General features: G+C 38.6%; 2 protein-coding genes and 1 long non-coding RNA gene across 3 annotated transcripts; all 3 read right to left on the bottom strand.

Annotated features, from left to right (window-relative positions):
- Window positions 1–2,555: 2,555 nt before the first annotated feature.
- LOC143922489 (integrator complex subunit 12-like) lies at window positions 2,556–3,969 on the bottom strand. The gene is made up of 2 exons (XM_077445739.1): window positions 3,287–3,969; window positions 2,556–3,217 (listed from the first exon to the last, which is right to left on the bottom strand). The coding sequence occupies exons 1-2, from the start codon at window positions 3,686–3,688 to the stop codon at window positions 2,885–2,887; spliced, it is 735 nt and encodes a 244-aa protein (XP_077301865.1). The 5' UTR covers window positions 3,689–3,969; the 3' UTR covers window positions 2,556–2,884.
- Window positions 3,970–6,081: 2,112 nt separating this feature from the next.
- On the bottom strand, window positions 6,082–9,787 carry LOC143922487 (uncharacterized). Its single transcript, XM_077445738.1, has 2 exons — window positions 9,614–9,787; window positions 6,082–9,519 (listed from the first exon to the last, which is right to left on the bottom strand). The coding sequence occupies exon 2, from the start codon at window positions 9,189–9,191 to the stop codon at window positions 8,238–8,240; it is 954 nt and encodes a 317-aa protein (XP_077301864.1). The 5' UTR covers window positions 9,192–9,519; window positions 9,614–9,787; the 3' UTR covers window positions 6,082–8,237.
- Window positions 9,788–11,787: 2,000 nt separating this feature from the next.
- On the bottom strand, window positions 11,788–15,891 carry LOC143922488 (uncharacterized). Its single transcript, XR_013261580.1, has 3 exons — window positions 15,720–15,891; window positions 14,908–15,096; window positions 11,788–14,313 (listed from the first exon to the last, which is right to left on the bottom strand). It is a non-coding gene; the product is annotated as an uncharacterized LOC143922488 (long non-coding RNA).
- Between the last annotated feature and the right edge of the window lie 919 nt (window positions 15,892–16,810).

Raw genomic sequence — 16,810 nt, 5'->3', positions numbered from 1 at the left:
TGATTATCAATTTTTTATTTCGGAATTACCGAACTCAATAACACATTTTCTATGAAATGGTTAAAACGAGTTGGTTTGATATATTGTCGATACATACAGATAGTTAAATTGTCAGTTAAATGCATTCAATGAAAATTATTTATTTTTTTATTCTGGATAACATGTTCGCATTCATGTTATTTAAATTTCCGTTACAATATCGATTATCGCGATGTACTTGAACGAAAGTGACATGATTTTTCATTTTTATATTTCTTCGAAGTAAATTTATTTTTCTTTTTATTTTTACCGTAGGTTTGCATAACGTTTTGTTAGTGAATCGAAGTTCATTTATGAACTTCGATTCGTATGTTCGATTCGTTCATTTATGAACTTCGAAGTTCGGGGACAAGTAGGAGATGGTGTAGAATATTATAGTCACAGATTTTGTCAAATGATTATATTCTTTAATTAGCAGTATAAATTAGTATAAACGAGATTAATGTACAAGTTTGTATTACAAGTTACTAGTCTCGAAGTGCTAGTTAGGCAGTTTAATCACAAGTGCCTTGTGAGACTCTGTTTGATCGCAAGTAACTATGTAGTAATCACAAGTTACTAGTGAGGCAGTTTAATCACAAGACTGTTTGATCGCAAGTGAGGTTCAATAGATCTAACATGAGCATTTATACACAAAAGAATGATAAGTTTTAACCAATCACAGAATGTTGGTAAATAACAAAGTGATTAAGATACAGAGCAACATCCGTGTGTAAGACAGTTTTAATATTTGATTTATGTATCCTTTGAGAGTATCGAGACATTATTGAGTAGAAACACAATTTATCATAGAGATAAATGGTGATAATAATATATAAGGTTAAAGGGTATTATACATAAGTATATACATAGGTTGTAAGATCGTACCACATAACAATATAATACTATGATTACTAACCAAATAAAATAAAATTGTAAAATAGAAGATGATCAGTAGATCAGTAGCTATTAAAATATGTAGATATAAGATTTATTGTGAACATAATTTCGTAATAATAAAAAGCATTTAAAAATCAAACCAAATAATATATATTCAAGAATATGTTTATGTATAATGTGTTGAAAACATAATAAATCATTGTATTTACTGTGCATAAAAGGTTTTTTTTTTTAATTTTGTCCCTGTAATTTAGATTTAGGTACATACATATATATTTTCGAATTTTTATGTTATGCATTTCAAAGCAGCAAAATCGTAAACTTTGTGTTTGTTTTTAACAATACGGATAATCGTGGTTCTATTGTACATACATATTACTTACTTATCAATACATTGGTAATTAAATCGGTGATAGTCAGCAACTCGAAACAATATCACTTGTACTATTCCATATTTTTCACTTCTCATATTCAACAATTAGCAATGTTTTATATATGTACGAAACATGAAAATATAGGTCTGATGCATGGATCTTATCTCAAAGCTACGAATTGAATTGCTCCCGATGAAATATGAGCGATCAGGCTCGACGGCTGCAGTTTTTGACGGATTAGTGTATATATGTGGAGGCACCGAGGAGTATCCCAATGATTCTTCGATGTGTTTTCAATGTTACCAGCCAACATTAAATATTTATTTACATACTTACATACAAAGAATCTTTCGAAATTATATACTCAAAAGAAAGAAAATCAAGCCCACTAAAAGCTAACAAATAAAAAGTAAAAAAAAAACATTGTTTTTTTTACGAAGAATTTGAAAATTCTTATGATAGAGTTTTTTATTTACGATTTAATTATTATTCTTCCATAAAAATAAATACATAGAATGACCGTATATTTAAAGTAAATGATATAATAAATAAGTAGTTTGGGACGATTCAGACTTACCCATCAGCTGTCGTCATATCGCTTTGGACTTGCTCGATGTAATTATTAAAATTAATTTATTAAAAGTACCATAATGATCGTAAAGCAATACCACTTGCTTGGTAATTATACAATTTCAATTCTATGCAAAGTACTTCAAATCGCCGAGTGTTATTAGCATAAGATGAAATGTACAATAAAACAAAAATAAAAAATTATATATATATATTTTTTTTATATGTGTATAATATTTAATAATATAAATATAAAATAATGATTTTAAACTGATTTTATTATTATTTTAAGAATTTTTTATTTATTTCAAGAATTTAAGAATTTTTGTGTTTGTTTTTAATAATACGGATAATCGTGGTTCTATTGTACATACATATTACTTACTTATCAATACATTGGTAATTAAATCGGTGATAGTCAGCAACTCGAAACAATATCACTTGTACTATTCCATATTTTTCACTTCTCATATTCAACAATTAGCAATGTTTTATATATGTACGAAACATGAAAATATAGGTCTGGTGCATGGATCTTATCTCAAAGCTACGAACTGAATTGCTCCCGATGAAATATAAGCGATCAGGCTCGACGGCTGCAGTTTTTGACGGATTAGTGCATGCATGTGGAGGCACCGAGGAGTAGTTACGAAATCCATCAGAAGCGTGGAACACACAATAAATAACAATAAGCACAATACATCAATTTGAAATTCAAATATTTTACTTTATTAAGGACATATTGTTACAATAAATATTACATCAATTTTGAGATTAAATTATTTATTTTAAACATTTAGTAAATTTCACAAATAAACTTGTTTAATTTTTGATAATTTTTTTTTTTTTTTTTAGATAATTTGAAACATTCAATTAAATTAAATCTAAAGAATGTAGTATTTCAGGGCTACCCTTTCTTGTTACATTTCACAATTTTCTCAACATTCCAAATATACCACCAAGAGGCCAAATGTAACATTACGATTATACAAGTTAAACGTTAAACAAAAATTGCAATGTGTTTATTTTTTATTCTTTCGCTTATTTTCACGATGCTTGTTCGACTTCTTTTTGACAATCCGAAGCCGCTGATCGCCCGATATGATGTTTATAGTCGGTGTTACAACCTTGGGAGGAGTAGGCAGCTCGTCCAACGGGATTTGAGGCGGGGGGCTCACGGAATTGGCTTTTTCCGGAGATATCGGACCGTTGGCAGTCGACGACGAAGAACATTCGATCACCATCGGCGGAGAATTAATGCTGCTCGCATTGTCGAAGTCCAGAGCGTCGAGACAAGTCATACACTGCCAGGCAGATTCTGCATTGGTCTCGATTATAATTGGAATGTGACACTCCTAGAAAAGTCAAAGGTTGAGTTTCTTTTGTCATGAGATTTAATCAGATGTTTTTACATATATACATACCTGGTGATAGAGTTTATGGCAGAAATCACATTCTACGAGTTTGTTGCCTGCTTGTGTGGCTAGATGGCGACAGACAGCACAGGTGAGCTCCAATTCCAGCAACTCCAGGGAAATCTCATCACAATCACGTTCACGTTCACGTTCCCTTTCACGTTCTCGCTCCCGTTCCCTTTCCATTTCCCGATCCATTTCCTTATCTTTCTCCTTTTCGCGTTCCTTTTCCTTCTCTCGCCCTATATCCAAATATTTCTTCGGCAAGACGTTGGCCATGGTGCGCGATGGGTCAACTTTAGCGATCAGCTCATCTAAAGCTGAACGCAATTTGTCGGTAGAATCGCTGCTCGAAGAGTGCAGCAATCGCAGAGCTTCGCAGATGTTGGGGTCCAGCTTTAGAGCACACATCGTGACGTCGTAGACTGACAAGCTGTGACTGACGAAAAACCGATAGTGAAAAAATTCTGTGTTGCTAGCCGATAAAATATTAACTGAAGGCCAAAGGTTGTCAGATTTAATCAATACTTCATTGGGATATGGGTGTATAATGGTCGACTACTGCATGACTTGTACAAAAACCAACTGTTGCTCTTTATTGCGAATCATTACTAGACACGATGTCAATAAATCTCACTGCTATTTTATTTAAGACACAACAAAGCAACAGGTGTTTTTCTACAAAATATATTATTTATTTATGAGAATACATGGGGAAGACGGCGGAAGCCGATAGGTCCACGGGGCCTAATCGCTTAGTATAGATAATGAGATAAAACACTAATTACTCATAACATTAATATGGTAAAAGACAAAAAAAGTAAACACTATAAAGGATATGACTAGAGATGATAAAAAACCAGGACCTCTGGAAAAAAACCGCTTTTATAAAAACTGTATTTAAAATACAGTTTTTTTTACATAAAACTGTATTTTTTAATTGAGAATGGGGCCGTCCACACATAAGATAACGATATTGAAAATAATTTATTACTTTGGATGAAAAAATAAACTCTTTATATCCACGATTTCAAATTCCGAGATCGACATATTTGCCACTTGCATTTCGAACAAACGACAATAACTAATATCCAACTCAAATACAAATTGGACATTTAAAGTACTGCCACTACACGAAAACGTTTAGATTCATTCAAGTTGTAGGAATATAGCACAACTTGTACTATACGAAACTAGGTCGATGATATCACCTATTTTCCTCATCGAACTTAAGCTGTACAAATGACATCCTGCTAACACGAAAGTCATCCTTGGCCGAACTAGGGCAAAGGCACCATAAACTCGCTCCAGATACGCAATTACGAGTACACTGGAACCCCCAAGGAGCCAACTAACAACGCATCAAACATAGCACACAAAGGAAGACCTTGGACCCTTTAGGAATCTTCCAGAACATGATCTCCCAAAAGAAAATTTTTGCCATGAAAACGCGAATACGGAATATTTGGCACTCGAGTTCTCGTTAGTAAGATAGTTATCGTTAGTATGATGGATTTTTTGGCTGCCAGATGTTCCGTTATAGAGAGTGACTTTTGGGCGAGCGTTTTGTAACCAATAATCACCGAACCGTATTAATCGAGCAATAAAGATCCTCTTCAAAACCCAACTGAGTTTTCATAGACCGGGAAACGGTCGAAACCTATCACCCGCCCTATAAAGTGTTGCATGTGTCAATGGTATTGTTGCGTAGAGATGGGTGGATGATCCACATTAAAGGCCAAAATCACTTCACAGCATTTATTGGGTGATCCAAGGATATCCACGCACTGCCAGTACAGCCAGTCCGTCCAGAATGCCTTCATATGGCCTAAGTACCTGCACATAAAAGGCAGGTCGCTCACTGCATCTTCCTCGATGCGTTTGTTTACTTATTGTTATATAGTCATGTACTAGATATGCAGTCCCACGTTTTCGCGCTGTCACCTCTGAGAACTCTAGCGGGAAGTGACCGAATGCCGTTACCGACCACTTAGTCCATTCGGGGGTAAAACAGTCTTGTGATTAAACTGCCTGACTAGTAACTTGTGATTACTACATAGTTACTTGCGATCAAACAGTCTCACAAGGCACTTGTGATTAAATTGCGTAACTAGCACTTCGAGACTAGTAACTTGTAATACAATCTTGTACATTAATCTCGTTTATATTTACTGGTAATTAAAGAATATAATCATTTGACAAAATCTGTGACTATAATATTCTACACCATCTCCTACTTGTCACCGTAACATAAAAATTGGTGGCAGCGGGTGCGGATATAGCTGAACAACTGGACATCACTACTAAAACGAAGGAACAACCGTTGTATAGACAACTTCGAAGTGGACCAGGTGGATTTTCATCCTTTCGAATCTAGCGAAAAATCCAACTACCAGAATCTTCTAAGCGGAGACTTCTGGCGTCTAACTGGACAACTGACAAGAAAGCAGACAGTGTGCAGAGCCAATTCACAGTATGCAGAGAGAGCAGATCTACCATAGAATCTTCAAAGGAAACGGTGCAACCTCTGAGGACATCGCAAGTCCGTGACGCAGAACTAGCAGCACGTACGAATACAACTCGAGATCCAAGCAGATCCAGCACTATGTGTATATCATCATCCAGTTTCATCAACAAAAAGGAGAAAGAGCTCAAAAACCTATGAACGATAGCTGCAGGAGCTGTAATGTGTGTATATGTATGGGTGACCAGTGGCTGTGTGTGTGTGTGTCGTCGTCTCTCGTTCAGCTCGCTCTGGAGCACGTGCTGGAACAGGGCGGGGTGGGGAATTAGACACGTCAAGTCGGTTTTATCCTCGTTTATTAAGGAGTAGACGGCGAGCCGGGGAGTTTCTCGGCGCCTGTGCCCCTTTATGGCGGGAGCTGTGGATGAGTACACTGGCTGGTCAGGCAAGGTAGACCAGCCACGCCAAGACCGTCTCGGCCGGCGGATGGCGGGCGTCTCGTTTGACAGATGAGCGCGCCTCGTAAAATGAGTGCGCGCCCGTAAGAGCCCAAAACACGACCATGTGGGTTTTTTGGCTCGGACATACTCCCCGGGGTTGGAATATTAACAAATATTTCAAGAATCAACATAAACAATTCAAATGATACAGATAAGAGGTCTTTGCAATCATTTGCAAAGCTAATATGTTGAGCTCCGAGCAGTGGTAACAAACATCAACATTTTTGTCTATTTTAGTGGTAAAATAAAGTAGGGCACCGCTTACACGGCAGGCCATCATAAAGCTAATAGAAAAGAAATAGCCTTCAAACATATATGAAGCTGTAAAATAAGAATACAATATTAAACATTGAGTGCATAGCAGAGATTGGCTTATTAAACTAGGACAAAATTCATTAAACAATGAATCACTAATACCGCGCTAACTAGCCGGGGTGGTATGAATTCACCATCACAAACACAAAACAAAATTAAAGGATAAAGCGTCAATTAGCGCACCACAACCAAACCACTACTACACCGGCAATGGCATTTTTGTCATAAGTTTTACCATCACCACAGAACAAAACACAAACACAAAATTATATGGGGGCGGGAGAACAGTGAGTGCACCCAGGCCTAGTCGGCTGGTCAGGGGGCCAACGAGCGTCTCGCCAGCTGCCCTGTCGGTGATGCCCCTCTGAGTGCACAGGGTGATAATTCGTGCGAAGCCGTCGTGCCCAGGAAGCACCAACGTGACTCGCCCCATGTTCTCCATGCCGCACGATCGGCAGTCGAGCTACTCGTTGGGCTGCCTTCCTGGTGTTGCTGTTGAAGGAGTGTGCCGCACTCCTCCAGTGACCATCTCTGCCCGCTGCTGCAGATGCTGGTGCGGCAGCGCCCGTGCTGCGGGCTGATTGAGCAGATCCTCCCGCTGTTGAGCAACCAGTGGTTCGCCAGCTAGGAATTGACCAGGAGTTTTTGGAGCTGGGTTGGGAAGGTCGGATGAAATGAGGAACAACGGGTGCGGGTTTACCGCGGCTTCTTTTAGAAGCGGGTTCCCTAGGCTTTGGCAACGGAACTCTTCGGTCCGCCGACGGATCACGAGAAGCTTTTTGATGGCAGTTCCCGGAGCGGTTGGTTGTTGGGACTGAGCCCAGTTCCCCACTAACAACCCAGCCGAACGAAGTGTTCAACAGGTGAATGGTAGAGCCCCGTTCGCTGGCGAGTGAGGGAGGAATGGAAATATTCCTCCTACCGTCTTTAAGGGACTGATGGAATGCCAAGCATCCGAGGACCATGTCGACTGCCCCCGGCGAATCAAATGTGGGGTCAGCCAGGTAAATACGCTGGGGCAACCCCAGCCGTAATTCCGACAGGTCTCTGGATGGAGCATTGTTCGTGATCTTAGGGATCACTAAAAACTCCATCTCCTTTATTTTGGCATGGCTCCTCGACCCCCGAGGAGCAACGTGCAAGACTACGCCCTGGGAGATTGGCGTTTCCTTACAGCCTATCCCGACCATGCTTGCATTCAATGCATGCGGTTGGACGTTCAACCGCTGACGCAGGTCATTGAAGATGATGTTCATCTCTGACCCACTGTCGAGCAGTGCTCGACACTTATGCCAACGCCCATCGCCTCCACGGGCAGACAGCACCACTGTGGATAACAGAACGGTGCGAGGGGCTGTTGCTGCCCTGACGGTTGAATGCAGGGAATGAAGGCTAGGCGCGTGTGGCGCTTCGTTAGCGAAGCTTGCTTCCCTTGGGGCAGGAGCAGCGTTGAGGTACTTAGAAGTCCGAGTAAACTCGGCGTGCAGAAGTATGTGGTGTGGGTTGCGACAGTGGGAGCAACGAGTTTGGCTCTTGCATGCTGTCGTATTGTGGCCAGGACGCAGACAGTTCATGCAGAGGTTTACCCTTTTGACCAGGCTGATTCGCTCTGGTAGGGCCAGCTTCCGGAACGATGAGCATGAGTGGAGCAAGTGGTCACCCCGACACTTAGGGCAGGGAGCTACCTTGACTCTCGCGTGGTGAACGAAAGCCTCTGGATGGCCTCACCGTTCATTTGCACCTGGCACTGAAACTTGAGGAAACTCAGAAATTTTTCGAAGGTCCAGTCCTCGTACTTGACCGACTGCATGTCCCATTGCCGGGCCGTGTACCGGTCTAGCTTGGACGACAGGGAAGTCACGAGGACGTCGTCCCATTTGTCGACGGGGATGCCCATGGAACCGAGGGTGCGGATATGCATGGTGATGTCATCCACCAGCCGCCGCAACCCTTGACCGACGTGACGGCCCACAGGCTCAGCGTTGAGCAATGCTTGCACGTGTCTCGGGACCAACAACCTCTTGTTGTTGTACCGGTTCTCGAGAATGGACCAAGCGGTGGTGAAGGCCCCTTCCGCACAGTCGAGGCCGCGGATAATGTTGCGGGCCTCACCGGTAAGACTGGCAGTAAGATATTGGAAGCGGACTGAATCCACCTTACTGCCGTCTATTGCGGCTTGGAAGCGTTGGGAGAACTGGGGCCAATCTTCGAGCTTCCCATCGAATGTTGGCAGTTCCAGTGCCGGGAGACGAATGGGTTGGTCCACTGGGGGAGTAGCGAGTTGGTCAACAGTGCGACGGACGGTTTGATCGACCGGGAGAAGGTCACTTGGGGGGGAGGTTCCTCCCGACAAGGTGATGCGCTTTGCGGCATCTAGTTTGTCCAGCACTGCATCTGTATATGCCAAATAGGCGTCCTCAAAATCGTCCCATGTTCGCACGGAATCCTCCGCCTCTGTGGGCTCCAACGCTTCTAACTCGGACTGCGTGTCCAGAAAATCGAGACGCAGTTGGCGCGCCTCCTCGAGCTTATATTCGAGTCGGGCCACGCTCAGCGGTAATTGCTCGACCAGATTCGCGTTTCTCGTCAGCATTCCCCGAAGGGCGCCACGACGACTTCGCAATTGAGTCGCCATGACTCCGAGAAACTGTAAGGGGTGAAACGAGAAGAGAGGGGGGGGGCACGCCGTGATGCCGAAGGCCAAACGAAAATGGCGGGAGTTTAAACAAAGAGAAGCGGGATCACAAAATGGCGGGAGCCCGAACAAAGGGATAACGGGAGAGGCAAAATGGCTGACGACCAACCTGGTGCTCTGACGACAGAATCCAGCGCTGAGATCATCCCGATTCGAAGGACCATGAACGATAGCTGCAGGAGCTGTAATGTGTGTAGATGTATGGATGACCAATGGCTGTGTGTGTGTGTCGTCGTCTGTGTGTGTTCAGCTCGCTCTGGAGCACGTGCTGAAACAGGGCGGGGTGGGGAATTAGACACGTCAAGTCGGTTTTATCCTCGTTTATTAAGGAGTAGATGGCGAGCCGGGGAGTTTCTCGGCACCTGTGTCCCTTTATGGCGGGGGCTGTGGATGAGGTCAGGCAAGATGAGGATGAGGTCAGGCTGGTCAGGCAAGGTAGACCAGCCACGCCAAGACCGTCTCGGCTGGCGGATGGCGGGCGTTTGATTTTGACAGATGAGCGCGCCTCGTAAAATGAGTGCGCGCCCGTAAGAGCCCAAAACACGGCCATGTGGGTTTTTTGGCTCGGACATCCTATTTACAATTGAATATATATTATAATATATAGATGACATATAGAAAATGTTTTACAATGTAACAAAGATAAACAAATAATGTTAGCGACGATTTATTTATGTAGATGAGATGTAACAAGTTCATTATAAAATGACGAATTCACTTGTAGATACCGTCCATATTAAAGATGAAGCCGATGGCATAATCATCGCTCTTGTACAAACATGCAGAATGAATCTCTGGCAGCGTCCCATTGGCTCCGAAGCTGAGAAACGAAAACGACCTTCTTTTTTACATATAATTACTATTGTAACAAGTGAACATAAATAAAGGATCCTCTTAGTGTTAGTACACAATCAGTGTTTTCATACCTCGTACCTCTCTGCGGTACATTTAGCGCGGTGAATTAAGATTAAATTTTGATTTGATATTCGAACTGTCAAAGTGAAATGAACGCAAAAGCGATTGCCATGCGAACCTTTTTCGGATGAGCTGACAGATTCCCGCGAACTCCTCGCGAAGACCACAAACAACGGCCAGCATATCTAAGTTTCCCGTCCGTTTTTGCTTTGCCACCGGTGCCGCGTCGATAGCTCAGACACACTAACAGACATTTGTTTACGTTTTCACTTTTGACAGTTGACGTGTGTGTACTCCAAAATGCGGCATATATAATACATTAATGAGTCAGTGTACACTTTTCTTCGAAGCCGTTGATATAGCTGAACACCATCTAACTCCTCTATCATGTCCAACTTTTCTATAGAATACAAACATAACCCCGTGGGTTCCACATCAGATGACGGTTTATCCATAAAGCTTTTTGCCGGGATGGATTTCATTGTATGCTGGTCTAACAAATTCAAGGTGGATCGTTTCCAAGTGATTTCAATACTATTTTCATAGTATAGTGGATGTGGTGGAGGCAGTTATCATATATAATGCAATTGTCCGACCACATTTTATGTGTTGTGGATCTTTTCTGTAGGCTAGGCTAAGATAGGCTACAAAAATTACAGAATAGAGCCACGAAGAGTATCTTAGATGCACATAAATACATAGGTATATTAGTATAAGATCCGTGTTAAAGTATTTAATAAATTTGATGATACTCTGAAAATATGTATATATATGTTGGTTTTTATTTATAAGTTAGATAAGAAAATGTTACCTAGGTATTTCGATAGATATTTTATTAGAGGTATGGGGGAAGGCGAGTGCAACAGTGACGGTGTTGTTTATTCTGACGAAGAGAATGCTTCCCGCAAAACGGTGACTGACCGTGCATCGCATTGGTACTGCCAGAACCCCGGCGGTCACCACAGAGGGTTACATTTACATAAATATATTAATACATTATTATTTGTGTGATTGAATATAATCAGTTATTAAGCTTGGCTATATCTTAAATAAACAAATAAAACCTTTATTGTTTCAACACTCTACAATCACACATCCTATTCAAATCTAAACTGTCAAATATCATTCTGATTGTATAGATACTCCTTTCAAAACTTGTCTACCTAAATCTTGTTTACACAAAACTGCTATTTGGAAAATATAATATAAGCATTTGAGAATAATGGTTATAATTTTTATCATCTCTTCCTCGTCCCTGTAACAAGCTACTCGCTCCACAAAATAATTTTATTTCAGAAAAGCTCGCCAGCCGCTACACACATATGAATTGTCATCGTAGTATATTCTGCTTTTTAATTTACATGTTATATTTAAGAAAGAAAATAACTGTATCATAATGCAATTTTATAGAGTTATAATTACTTAAGTATGTTTCGAAATCTTAATTCACTGAAATAAATCCCAATTTATGATTGATCGTGTAAATATAATATGACTCGGAATTCCCAAACATAGGCTATTTTTTTTTTTTTTTTGATTTTTGACCATTTCTTGTCCACCTTGATTTTTCGGTTTTAAATTGAAATAAGAGTCAGGTAATTGGGTTTAAATACGGGCCACTCAAGCAACAGAATAGCATTTATTCATATAAAAGCATTAAAATATAATTTTAATAACATTTAAAACAATCGTAACAAAAAATATATATTCATTAATGTAAAACACAAAAAAGACACATGAAATAAGTGATTTCAACATTGAATCATTGAAGAATCACCAAATAAAAAAAAATCAGATATCTCCATTCTTCGGTGAATTCTTTTCATGAGTTTTAAGACACAATATCGATAATGGACTTTTCGCAAGAGAATAGGTAAAAGACAATGATTAGAACTATTAAATTATTTTAATTAAAAGAGATAAACTTTATATGGTGAGTGATTAGCTGATTAATATTTAAGTCATATATGTAATTATGAGAATAACAGAATTACACATCTTAAGAAAAATTGCTTTTAACAATATAAATAAGTAATAAAGGTAAAACATTATAAACAAACAATATATGTAAAACATTAATTATTTAGAAAAGTTAAAAACATATATACATAATTTAAAAAATATGAAGATATGTACATACATATATACAAAAAAAATTATGTATCAATTTTAAGTTCTGGTAGAACAATGTGAAAACAAGGTTATAATCTAATCGTGATATTTTAGTTAGTTTGGAACTATAAATAAACAATATTTTTATGGAAAACAAAAGTTTAAACCAGTCTAAGTATTTTCTGCATACCTCTGAACTATTAAATATAATAAAGTTTATTTCAGCTTCATGAGATGGGATGAGTTGGAAATAATTATATTTTTAAATAATCTATATAATATCTGTCTATCCACTATTAAAACTCCAATCATAGATCCATCTCCAAATCCTTAACAACATTACTGAGAGCTAAGCGTTCGGCATGAGAATCGGCAGTCACTATATATTTTGGATTTATGTTCCCCAGAAATCTTTCGAAAATGCTGAAAAATTCTCAAAAGTTGTTAGACTTTAGTAGTGATAACTGCTAATGGAACAGCGCTGGCTATACTTTCTGTCAGAACAAAAGTTATAGTGTGTTGTTGCAAATCACAGGATGACGTTGAGTAAATAAATACAATGTTATTATTTTTTGGTCTCTCTTCATTAGCCGAGTTGTGATTATTACAGAAAAGGGATTTTCTATAAATTTAATTTTGGCGCCTCCTATTCTCCCTATACATTGAATAGTCTAACATTGAATGTATATTTTCTGTAAGAAAAGAATTTTAAATTTATTATGTACTTTATAAAATGTTCATTGTCAAATATTCATTACCTTGATCATACTAGTCATTTTTCCACCTCTTTCATATAAAAATGCAGCATGCTGTTGAACTGCCTCCACCACATCCACTACACTATGAAAATAGCATTGAAATCAGTGGAACCCAATCACGGGAATGTTTATCGACTTGGAAACGATCCACCTTGAATTTGTTAGACCAACATAAAATGAAATCCATCCCGGCAAAAAGCTTTATGGATATGCCGTCATCTGATGTGGAACCCACGGGGTTATGTTTGTATTCTTTAGAAAAGTTGGACATGATAGAGGAGGGGCAGTAGATGTTAGATATGCGTTCAGCTATATCAGCGGCTTCGAAGAAAAGTGACTGACTGACTGACTCATGAATGGATTATATGTATATGTCGCGGTATCAATGCACACACGTCAAATGTCAAATGTAAAAACGTAAATAAATGTCGTAGTAGTAACAACGTAAATTCGGATGGGAAACTTAGATATGCACACAGAACACATATATTCTTTTCAATATATGAATAATCAATATGTAAAACAACTAACGTTAAAGAAAATTGACTATTGTATCAAGTCATGTAATAAAAATACTCTTGTGTGAAGCTATAGAAGTTTTTTACAAAAAATTTGGTACGTATATAAACGAAAAGACGTTTGCTAATTTCAATGACCATCTCTTCTCCACCGATCATGGTATTTGGTTGTTCTATTAGCGACACCACACAGACCCTAAGTAAATAATGATTTCAATCAATAACTGTAGCTTGTGACATGTCTAATTGTTTCGCACAAAATTTAATGCTTATCAGCTCATTCACACAGCGATAAATAAAATTTAATATTGGAAAGAGTTTAAAAATTTGAAGCCACATCTTTTTTCGAATTCCTTTTTTAGTTCAGAATTTAATATCACATTTATAATTGGGTTTCAAGCGTGGAGCTAGGATTCTTAACGTACATTAAATCCAAATTTCAGTTCTAAATATACTAGAACGAAAAATTTAAAAATAGCATACTATAAGTAATATTTATCAATAAATTATGGAATTCAGCATTTTTAATCTTGACATATTCTCTAAAGCAGATTGCCTCCCTGCGACGATAACTGTGAACAAAACAGCTCCCATATCAAATTTTGCTAACACAAATGTGATACTGTTCCATTAGTTGTCGCATAAATCTACTAACAACAAATTTAGGATATTCTCGGCTCGATGAGTAGGGCCAACGGGTCCTCAGCAGTTTCCACAGTTATTCCAACCCTTTCCTCTTCAGAAATAGTTTTCCAATGTCTAAAAAAAAAATCATTACCTTAATTGATCCCATGTTATCAAAACTTAATAAATAAAATAAGTAGGGTGAAATTGATTATATTGAGTAATGAAATGTTTCGTGCTTTTCTAAGATAATGTGATTGCAATTGCGAAATATAACTTCACTTAAATCATACGTGTACTTCATATTAATGGTTGTGGTTGGTGAGAACAACTGCGGGAAAGTTTTGCTAGTGTTTAATTATTACATAAAATAAAATAGTGAATATGGCATTTTTCTAAAGTACAATATTCTAAATGAATTATTACTGGTATGAATTATTTCAAGTTTTATGGAGTGATTTGGCATACAATATAACTGTATAAATGAAAGTATTGAATTTTGACATGTAACATTTCAGCACAAATAAAAGTTGCATATTATATATTTTCTTGAAATGTTCATTATGAGTATAACAAAAGTACATTTAAATGATAAAAAAGAGCCTCGTAAAAAAGGCTTCATTTTGACTATAGAACACATGTACGACTTTTGCCGTGCAGAATCAACAAGACTTGAGTATGCATTGCAAAAAATATTTTGATTTTTCAATGGAGAAGTTATCTGAATACCAAAATCGACATTTTGAGCAATCCAGATGTTAGGGTTTTTTGCAGACACGGGTTGTCCCTTATATTTAGATATGAATTTCTCTAGTCCACCGTATATTCGATTTCCTGGTCTTCTTTTAAGTACTTTTACAACATTTTCACTGTTCTGGTAGGATAAACAATCTGCAGTATTATTAATGGTATCTGCATCTAAAACAATACAATACAAATAAAACAATACAACAATACATAAATAATTGTACTAGTTCAAGAACGTATTATTTACACAGTTTCATTATGATTTTATTGATGTGAATAATTTATCTCCCGAGTGATATCATATTCATAATAATATAACATCATCAGTGATTATAATTACTCGTAGCTAATGATGATAGAGTATGAATTAAAATATGAATAGAATGAAAAATCAGTCCCACCGTATCTAAAGTGGGAGGTATAATTAATTCAACATTCCTAAAAAATGGGAAAATTAATTCTGGGTCCTATGACAAATTAAAAAAAAAGATCTTATAAATATATTTTAATGAGTTAAAAATCTATCAGAAATATCATAAAAGTACCTATATGTTAGTTGCTATTTTTTAATTTAAGATGTCGGCTGCTCTGCTCTGTCCCTTTCTCCTTCGTAGTGTGCGTGGGATGCGTGATGTGGAAAAAAGGGAGGAAATTGTAAACCAATGAAAACGTTTATGTATTGCGACTGTATTTTGTATAAGTTATACAGAGATCAAGCAGAGCAGCCGAGGAAAGGGGGGGAGTAAACAAAGAAAGCTGAGTTGTCTGCCTTCTGGACGACAACTGAGACAGACCCTCTGATGCTTCCTCTGGCGCACACCGCTATACTGGCGATACTGGAGCTGGTCGCTGGTCGCTGGTCTCCAAGTATCGTCACAACCCATCACCAGTGGCCGAGCTGCTGATTTCGGTGGCGAGAAAAACTACGTGTTTATGCCGAAGCCGTTGGCTGTCATGTTGACTGTCAGTGGCCGTCAGTGACAGGTGGCCAGCACAAAAATATATCGGACAAATCGTGGGTCGAAAGGCCACGAAATCTCGAGATTTGAGAATCTTATTTTCTGGAAATATTTGAATCTCGACAATTCGACATTTTCTTTTTTGTTTCGAATCTCGAGAATTCTCGACAAAGTATAATTTTTTTTTTTTTTTTAATATAGTGAATTGATTTTTTAGCATATAAAATCGACAACATCAAAAGGACACAAACACTACATATGCACATTGTTTAAAGAAGTGAAGAAATTGCTTCCGGGGTCAAATCCGTCACCAAGAACAATAATGACTGATTTTGAAGTAGCAGTCATAAGTGCCATCCGAACCGAGTTACCACTCACTGTGCATCGTGGCTGCTTCTTCCATTTCAGTCAATGCATATTCCGACGGATACAAAAAAGAGCTCGCACTGACTCTCAAAATGCTACCGGCTTTGGCGTTCGTTCCGGCAAACGAAGTAGTTCCCACTTTCGAGTATTTGGTCAATACATCGACATTCCCCGAAGAGATCCAGCGTGTCGTCGACTACTTCGAGGATACGTGGATCGGCCGCCCGCAATCAGGACATCAGCGGCGTCCGCCATATTTCGCACACGAAATGTGGAACTGCTTTGCAGGTGTGCAAGATGGTCTTCCAAAAACCAACAATTTTTTAGAAGGCTGGCATCGCCGTTTTCATACACAGGTATCGGCTGACCATCCTAACATTTGGAAGTTTATTTCTGCCCTGAAGAGGGAATAAAGATTTAATGAAATACAAATAGAGCAGTCACTAAGTGGAATACAATCCAGCAACCCACGTAGAGTTTATCGAGATTGTGCGGAGAGACTGTCGAGGTTGATCGAGAATTATAGGAGCAACTCCAGCGTTCTCGATTATTTACGTGGG

Source organism: Arctopsyche grandis, chromosome 2 (assembly GCF_051622035.1).
Source record: "Arctopsyche grandis isolate Sample6627 chromosome 2, ASM5162203v2, whole genome shotgun sequence".
NCBI classification, from domain to species: domain Eukaryota; kingdom Metazoa; phylum Arthropoda; class Insecta; order Trichoptera; family Hydropsychidae; genus Arctopsyche; species Arctopsyche grandis.
The sequence above is the reverse complement of the archived record's forward strand: the minus strand, read 5'-3'. Positions and strand labels throughout refer to the sequence as shown.